The sequence below is a fragment of the Drosophila melanogaster genome, chromosome 3R, assembly GCF_000001215.4.
Source record: "Drosophila melanogaster chromosome 3R".
In the NCBI taxonomy this organism is placed as follows: domain Eukaryota; kingdom Metazoa; phylum Arthropoda; class Insecta; order Diptera; family Drosophilidae; genus Drosophila; species Drosophila melanogaster.
Genome location: NT_033777.3, coordinates 10,303,168 through 10,311,847, shown reverse-complemented (window position 1 = coordinate 10,311,847; position 8,680 = coordinate 10,303,168). Strand labels below are relative to the sequence as shown.

General features: G+C 47.3%; 2 protein-coding genes across 8 annotated transcripts in view; one reads left to right on the top strand and one right to left on the bottom strand.

The window, feature by feature from the left end:
• The first annotated feature begins 234 nt into the window (after nucleotides 1-234).
• On the top strand, nucleotides 235-4,042 carry CG6293 (uncharacterized protein). 2 transcript variants are annotated; one of them, NM_001275530.1, is made up of 4 exons: nucleotides 235-386; nucleotides 1,330-1,949; nucleotides 2,150-2,666; nucleotides 2,731-4,042. In NM_001275530.1, the coding sequence occupies exons 1-4, from the start codon at nucleotides 354-356 to the stop codon at nucleotides 3,280-3,282; spliced, it is 1,722 nt and encodes a 573-aa protein (NP_001262459.1). In that variant the 5' UTR covers nucleotides 235-353; the 3' UTR covers nucleotides 3,283-4,042. The 2 variants fall into 2 exon arrangements, with proteins under 2 accessions (NP_001262459.1, NP_649994.1); NM_141737.3 differs by having other exon boundaries at nucleotides 2,731-3,585.
• Nucleotides 3,381-8,680, bottom strand: part of Nuak (Nuak family kinase) — a 44,162-nt gene continuing 38,862 nt past the window's right edge. For all 6 annotated transcript variants that reach the window (NM_001382101.1, NM_001275529.1, NM_001382098.1 and 3 more), the window contains 2 exon segments: nucleotides 3,381-4,425; nucleotides 4,482-8,538. In NM_001382101.1, the coding sequence (NP_001369005.1) occupies nucleotides 4,371-4,425; nucleotides 4,482-8,538 (4,112 nt within the window). In that variant the 3' untranslated portion in view covers nucleotides 3,381-4,370.

Here is an 8,680-nt window from a genome sequence, read left to right as displayed (position 1 = left end):
GAGATGGTAATGTTTTAAGGTACTTTGGTAAAAACTGATTTTTTTAAAATATGTAGCTTATTTTTCTTGGCACTCGAGTTGTAATGAGTTGTGAATTGGCAAGTTAATTTATTTTACTTTCACTATGCCCTGTTCTGTGTAGAGAACCATTCTAGAGAGCACCAGTGCGCTCAGATGCTCTTGAACTGAAGGCTTCCAGCTCTCTGCGATAAAACATTTTCGATAGAAAGATCACGCCATTGAGTATCGGGGCTTTGTCGCGCTCGGACGTACAGCGGAATTCTTCGGGAGTCTTTTCCCGTGCGTTAGCCCAATTAGTTTATGGCGGATATAAAGTGTGAGCTCGCCTGATCATGGAGCTGAACAATGTTACCATCGAGGACGCCGTAAGTCCAATGTTTCTTTGCATAACCAAATAATAACTGAACGCGTGATTTTATGTAAGAGGAATTCCCCCAATTGATCTGTTCCTATTTTGATTTTTATCGGATTTTGTTTTGCGAGGCACTTCTTCACTCAGTTGCATTTCCCACTTAATTGTTGCCGATGTGTTATACATATGCGTTTTTAAGGGGTAAGACGCTAAGATAACACCCAGTAATTAACAGTTCATTCACAAATTATTTTTTCAACGATCTGCGCCAGTAAGTAACTGCCGATCAAAACGATTTGTTATATTTATGCGGCGCATACCTTTCGGTCCGCAATGCATGAGCTGACAACAAGCTGATTTATTAAGTACCACCACAGCCAATCAGCTATTAATTTATGGTCTAATTAAAATCACTGATCTCAACAAGCTGAGAAAAAACCGTCGCCAGCGATCGAAGCACTGATACTAACGCTCAATTAATCACGATTGGAGACCAGAGCCGTCAGTCAAACTCGGGCCAAGATTAAATTCCGCCCCCCATGGGGCGTTTTAAGCCATATTGTTATGTTAATAAATTCAAAACATTAATAGCAAATCTCATAAATAAAACAATGAATTTTCAGTACTCTGCAATTATACAATAAAATGAGAGAATATCTCTATGCCCGATACTAAAAACCACTCATTTGCATAAACAAATAGATATTTGCATTAAGAAAATATAATTACACTGATCAATAATATTGATGAAGATTTTACTTTCAATTATTAATTAATTGATGGTAACAAATTGAAATTGTACGATGCCCATTGATCATCCTTTTACAAATAGGTAAATGCTTATATGGAAAAGGCGTTTAATTAAAAAGAAACTATTTATATAAAATAAAAACTGTAGTCTTTTGAGCAGTGTTTAGTTGAAAATAATTTGATGTTGCATATTGATTAATTTCCAGACAGATGCTTCCAAGTCCTACTCTCAAGCAGCTAACACGCCTCCAAGTAATGAGAAACCCAAGCCGCAACTGCTCTACGCCATCAACGATAATCCCCCATGGTACTTGAGCATCTTCCTCGCATTCCAGCACTACCTGACCATGATTGGAGCCATTGTTTCCATACCTTTCATCCTGACGCCGGCGTTGTGCATGTCCGATGAGGACGCCAACCGGGGCATCATCATCTCTACGATGATCTTCGTCACGGGCATCGTTACCTACTTCCAGGCCACGTGGGGCGTCCGTTTGCCCATTGTTCAGGGCGGAACTATATCGTTCTTGGTGCCCACCCTTGCCATCTTGGCCCTGCCGCAGTGGAAGTGCCCGGAGCAAGCCGTAATGGATGCCATGGACGAGGCTGAGCGGGAGGAACTATGGCAAGTGCGTATGCGGGAGCTATCCGGCGCTATTGCCGTGTCCGCCATGGTGCAAGTTATCCTGGGCTACACTGGTCTGGTGGGAAAAATCCTTAAGTACGTAACTCCATTGACCATTGTACCCACTGTGTCCCTGGTGGGTCTTACCCTATTCGAGCACGCAGCTGAAACCGCATCCAAGCATTGGGGCATTGCTGTGGGGTAAGTATTACTGATAGAAATACCCAGATAGTTATAATAGTTATTAATTAGTTTTATTACGTTCGAAATACTGGATTGGCAATGTATATCGTTTCAAATTAAAAAAGCTTAGTAAAACTATACCTATGATAAATGTTTTAAAGTTCTTAGAAATTTTATAGCCTGGTAATTTGTTTTTTGGGTTTTAATCTTTTTTATAGAACCACTGGAATGCTGACACTCTTTTCGCAAATAATGTCGAATGTTCCCGTGCCTATCTTGGCCTACCGCAAGGGTCACGGCTTGGAAATTCGCCAGTTCCAGTTGTTCCGCCTCTTTCCCGTCCTGCTGACCATCATGATAATGTGGGGTCTGTGCGGAATTCTGACTGCTACGGATGTCTTTCCTCCGTCACATCCTTCTCGCACCGATGTTCGCCTGAATGTGCTGACCAGTGCAAAGTGGTTCTATGTCCCGTATCCGGGACAGTTTGGCTGGCCATCGGTGACGCTGTCCGGCGTGCTTGGCATGTTGGCCGGAGTACTTGCCTGTACGGTGGAGTCACTTAGTTACTATCCAACGGTGTCACAGATGTCCGGCGCCCACTCGCCTCCGCTCCATGCGATCAATCGCGGGATCGGTACCGAGGGCTTTGGCACTGTCCTCGCCGGTCTGTGGGGAGCTGGAAATGGAACCAATACCTTTGGAGAGAATGTTGGCGCCATCGGGGTCACCAAGGTAATTTATATAAAAGAGAACACTAAAATTGAAGTTGATGGAAATATAAATATCTGCATTTTAGATTGGATCCCGACGTGTAATACAGTGGGCTGCCTTGATAATGGTCCTCCAGGGGGTAATTGGAAAGTTTGGAGCCATTTTCATTCTCATTCCCGACTCGGTGGTGGGCGGAATCTTTTGTGTGATGTTTGGCATGATTATAGCTTTTGGGCTATCCACCTTGCAGTATGTGGATCTGCGATCCGCAAGGAATCTTTACATATTGGGGCTCTCAATATTTTTCCCGATGGTATTGTGCCGCTGGATGCAGAAGAACCCTGGAGCTATTGACACCGGAAACAAGACCGTGGACTCAACGTTATCGGTGCTACTGGGCACTACAATTCTCGTGGGTGGAGTTTTGGGATGCTTGCTGGACAATATAATCCCAGGGACGCCGGAGGAGAGGGGCCTAATCGACTGGGCAAACGAGATGCCCCTGGGCGATGATAATGTTAATGATGGCACAGCCACCGACTACGATTTTCCACTTGGCATGGATGCCATTCGTCGTTGGAAGTGGACCTACTATATTCCGTTCATGCCGACTTACAAGCTCCAGAAGCAAAGCTGATCGTGGGAAAAAATGCAAATAAGAGCCATTCAATTGGTGACTTGGTTTTTATTTATTTTTAGAAAACACTTTTCGTGCTCACGCTCTAATTACAATTTGAACTTCGAATTCGAATGCTACCCAAAACTCTAGATCTATTATTTTTTGTTCCGTGTTTCTGTTAATTTGCTTTTTAAATTCGCTTATTGTTTGTTGCTACGATTACCTAACACTCTTCCGTTTCGCTACCAACTCGCATATTTTCTATTATTTTGCAATAACATCAATAGACCTAGCAAACGAAAGTTGTCGTTATTAAACTCTATTCAAATCTTGAAAACAATCCATCAGTTCTGTATAATGCAAAAAAAAATTGTTGTTAAAATTTATATAATAGAAATTTTAACGCATTTTCGGCGCAAGGTATCCTCACAAAAATAGCATAGAAAATACATATACATATATTGTGAAACACGTCTCTTGTTTACTTCCGGTCTCCCTGTCTCCCTTTTTCCCTTTCTGTTTCCGCTTCCGTTCCGCTTACACACTTATAGATTAAAATCAACGTTTTATGGCTATTGGTTAAATCTAAAACCACCGAAGGAACCAAGGCACAATCATTTGAAAATCGTATATATATGTATGCAAATGTGCATTATTGAGTCACGATCTATGGCTGAAACTCCGCTATATCCAAACTACAACAAACCTACGACTAGGGGCAGCGCTCAAAAGTCTGCACTAGAGTATAACTTTGGCTAAGTTCCATTAAAAAATTATCAAAAATCTTTATGCCTAAGTTTGGTATTGGGTATTATGGTATAGGGGATCTGGGATCGGATCGCAGGGAACCTCGGGGCTCCAGTCTAGAACTTGTGCTGTTCATTTGGGTGGTGGTAATGATGGTTTTGGATGGGGGCGGGATGAAGCTGTTGCTTCTTGGTGCCGCCGCTGCTGGCACGCGAGGATGACGATGAGGCTGTGGTATTGGGCGGCGTGCTCATGGCCTGGCCATGTCCGTGCCCACTTCCGATTCCGTGGCCGGGACTCGTCTTCTTCCGTTTGGAGTAGTAGCAGAAGATGCAGAAGCCATTCTGCGGTGTGGTACATCAAATGTTTGTTGGACTGCGAGTGGCCGATGAAGTGCGGTAACGCGACCCAGATCTAGAATACATATCAAGTTGTAATCACTAATTCCTCTTGAAAGTCATTTAACTTACCGCGAAATACTGGATGTGTAGTCTCTAACCGGTGTCCTTGCTTCACGCCTTTGGTAGGAAACCCCTTCACCACTACGACTGCTGCTCGAGGTCGGTGGCTCCAGCAGGGACATCGTTCGATGGTCGTATGGACGAAGGGATCTCCTGCCCAGGGTGGCGTATCCATCCAGGTGGCTGCTCCCTGCGGCACTGCTTCCACTGGTCGCTGTAGGCAGACTACCATTGAGCGTATACGAAGATCTACGCTTTGGATTGTAGGTGTTGTAATAGCCGCTGGCAATGGCTCCATTACTTGGACTCGAACTGGAGGAGCTCTTGTATCGCATTGGCACCGAACTGTAATCGGTGGTCTCGTAACGTTTGCTGAGGAAAGAGGGCGAGGTATTCCTAATGTCATTCAGACTCTTTCTTGGCTTGCTGGTGGCCCCCGCCGATGATGCAGAGTAGTCCAAAGTGGAGCGGTAAACAGGGGGCTTTAGCTCCGTTCCCACGGGACTCAGTTTCAGGGGTCTAAAGAACTGCTGGGCTATGTCCGGTGAATGAGCTCTTGGTGGTGGATCCATGTCCGGAGCATGCAGTTTGTTACTGGAGCGCGCCTTAACTGCCGCTTGTTGCTCCCGGTAGTAGTCCCTCACAGCCGATGGTCCGACTATGCTGCTAGTGCGTCGTGGTTTTTTCTGCTCATTGAATCGACTGTAGAAGCTACGCCGTTTAATCCTGTCGATCACACTCTCGTTGGGATCAGAGCTCTCGGAGCAACGAGTGGGCGAGGACAATGAAGCTCTTGACAACCGGGAAACTGTGGGCGAGGGCGTCGCGTGCAACATATAGTTGTCCTCGGAGCATATGGACCAATTGTCAAAATACAACTCCGGCTCTTCGGTGGGCGATAGGAAAGTCGAGGTGGAGGCGCAGTCATCTTGGTAGCTCCTTGAGTCCGAGGAGTAGTTGGCAATGTTTTCGAAGGATGGCGTCAAGAGCGGATTATTCCGATTAATCTCATGTGCCGATGAGGTTCTATAGCCAGAAGTTTGCGAACTGCAATTATTATTGGTATTTGTTGAGTTATTGTTGGTGGCGTTCTCCATGGACTGCTGGCTGGAGCTGTTGTTGGAGCTGGCACTTTTCATGGCTCCCGGATAGGGTGGCAGATTCGAGTAGATGCCCATTCCCAGTCCTCCATTTCCATTGATCAAAGCCGGATTGGTTTTAGATCCCCGATAGCTGCTTCCACTTGTGGTAGTTGTGGTGGCGGTGGTCACCGAGCTGGGGGCACCACTGGCGGACACATTTGCGCTGGCCAGATCAAGCATCAGACCCTTTCGCTTCTCCTTGCTGCTTGGCATTGTTGTGTTGGTTGGAGCACCGCTGGTGGTTACGTTCTGTCCATTGTTTTGCCTGCAATCTGGGCAAGCTGTTTCGCAATTGCAATTCTCTTCGCCATTTGCCGTTGAAGAGACTTTGCTTTTTGTGCTCTTAACCACATTCTGATAGATTGGCGATGTTGGTAGCGAGGCGTCCAGCAGCTGATCCTGTTCTTCGCGAACCTGTCGCTCTATGTTGCTGGTGGATCGGGAGCTTCTCACCCGGCGTTGTTCACTGCTTTCCCTGTCAAATCGACGCAACAAACCGCCGAACATCTTGTTAACTGCTCCGCCTTGTTTTCCCTGCCCCTCTGGGCATCCGGCGTGCAGCTCCTCCACACTGGCAGCTCGCTTGGGACTCACGCCTCCATTGGGTTGTGATCTGGGTACGGATCTCTCTCTTAAAGAGCGTAGCATGGTGTCAAACCGGGATCGCTTATCCACCCGTTTGTCGTCGGAGAGTCCAGTTTGTTGGGACTTCTCTGTATCCGAAACGTTCTTCTTATACTTCTCTGGAGAGCTGCGTTCTTCGGGAGACCCTTGCTTTTGGGTGCAGGCCAAAGATGCTGCTGCTCCAGTAGAACCAGCCTTTTTCTCCTTGCTCATGGCGGAGTCTCGTAGTTTCTCAAACTTCTGTCCCAAAGCGTAAAGCAAACCCTTGCTGGGTTTCTTTTCCGGTGACTTCTCCTTGGGCTTAATGACCGGACTAGACTCCTTAGAGCTTTCTACTGGTGTGGTGCTTGCAGTGGTGGTAGCAGTCGTGGTTGGAGTGGTTGGTGTCACTGGCGTGGGTGGCATTAGCTTGGACTTCTTCGACACCTTAATGATTTTCTTAATGGTCGTGGGCCGCGAGTCGCTGGAAGAGGATACTATATCCTTGGCATCAGTTACGGCAGACATAGTTCCGGTTGGTGTGGCCGACGTCGATTTCTCCTCCGAAGTGGACTTGGAGCTAGTCGACGTTGGCATAGCCGAGGGAGTGGGTATAGCTTCTGTTATTGTGGGTATGGCAACTCCACTTCGTGTAACTTTGCGCAGTTCCTTGGGAGTGGCTAGTTTGGTGGCCGGGTAGCTTTTCGGCCTCATCAGGCGACTCTCGCGAGGAGCTGGTTCTACTGCGGATTCATTGGTGTTCCCTGAAGGGAGTTTGCTGGGTAATTTAGTGGGTAGAAGCGATGTAGTCGGTTCTGGTAGATCGGTTGATGATTTAAGACTTAATCCAAGATCTTTCATGGGATAGGATTTGGGACGCTTTAATTTCGTTTCCTTTGGTGCAGAGCTAGCGAGGTCTGCATTTTCAGATCCAGTTGTCTTGGGGGCCTCGTCGGTTTTCTTAACAACCTTCTTAACCTTCCTAACCAAAGTGGTTGTACTTGAGGTAGTTGTTGACGCGATTTTCGTTGCCTCTGGCTCGTTGGATTCCGTGGGTTTCAACTTCTTTATCTTTTTAATGGTGGATGTCTCTTCTGCTTTCTCCGACTCCTGAGTCTGCTCATGTTGGCTTCTTACAGCGGACAGTAGCTGCAGCTCCTGGAGGATTTTATCCGCCAGTTCGTGTTTGTCCAGTTCCGTTTCCAATTCTCGAGCCTTCGAAACACTTCGTTGCCGGGATGTTGATGTCTTCACAGTATCCCTAACTTGGCCATTTGATTCGGCTTCTGTAAACAACTCCATGCTTTTGTTGCGTGAATGGCGCATGGAGGATCTAATGGGTGCCGTTTCAGCAGGTTGCTCCGCTTGCTCCACATTAGGCAAACTATGCTTGCGACGTCTCAAGTCCTGTGGCTGGGTCTGCTCCTGATCCTGGCGATCGATGGACTTTTCTCGTATTTCCCTGAGCATGCTCTGGGTTTCCCGATCCCTAGGTTCGTCAAAGAAGTCGGGACGCAGGAAGCGGGAAATCCGACGCTGCGATGAACGTCCAGCCCTCAAGGAACTTGTGCCCTCAGTGGCAGCAACTTGCGGCAATTGCGGTGGAGGCGAGAGACAGCCACTCGGGGGACGTCCTAGTCCACCACTGTACCGCTTCTCTGGGGCATCCTTTGAAGCTATCGATGGACTTACATTGCTGGACTTGCTCAGATACGGCGAGTAGTACTTGTACTTTTCGCTAATGTCGCTGGTGTAAGTGCTGCTGCTGCAGAGTGAGGATTTCCCATAGTCATCTCGACAGACACTGCTGCTGCGGCTTTTAGGCGTTGGGGCTGCTCGGCTGTCGGCATCCTGACCAGAATTTGGCGTGGGTGCCTGACTACGACTTAGGCTTCGCCTGTAAATCGCTGTACTCGCTGAAGTCGTCTTGGGTGCGTCAGTGGTTAGTGGTTTAGCCAGCTCCTCTTGTGGCTGTTGCTCCGGCTGGTAACCCCTTCCACTGCTTTGACTGCGCTTGTAAACCTTGGGAGTGGAGGCACTACTGGGTGCACTGGTCTGAACGCTTAGGGTGCGTGATAGCTTGCGAGCTTGAGTGGGTGGCAGTTTTGCAAGTAACTGTTCCTGGAAACACTTGGGCAATCCAGGAGTTATGCTAGACAGGGTTTCCAAATCCTTCTTGCTGAGACGTAGTCTCGATAGATCCAGATCCGCCAAGTCCAAGGGCTCCTCGCTTTTTGCAGTGCTTGCTGAACACACCGTGGCGGCACCCTTTTCCACTTGGGCGGGAGCTGAACTGGGCTTGCCCTTGCCTTGATGATGGCCTGTGAATGGTTAAGATGCCATAGACAATATAATGATGTGGCCTATCTCATAGAGCACAAAACAAACGTCTATATGATTGAAAAATAACTCCACTTACTTGCCAAATTAACTGATAGAGTTCAATTATTCAGGGTTACTTAC

Excerpts from the sequence above, each read along its gene's own strand:
- CG6293 (NM_001275530.1), top strand. The coding sequence starts at position 354 with ATGGAGCTGAACAATGTTACCATCGAGGACGCC. Across the intron at positions 387-1,329 it reads ATGTTACCATCGAGGACGCC|ACAGATGCTTCCAAGTCCTA; the intron begins GTAAGTCCAATG and ends ATTAATTTCCAG. Across the intron at positions 1,950-2,149 it reads CATTGGGGCATTGCTGTGGG|AACCACTGGAATGCTGACAC; the intron begins GTAAGTATTACT and ends TCTTTTTTATAG.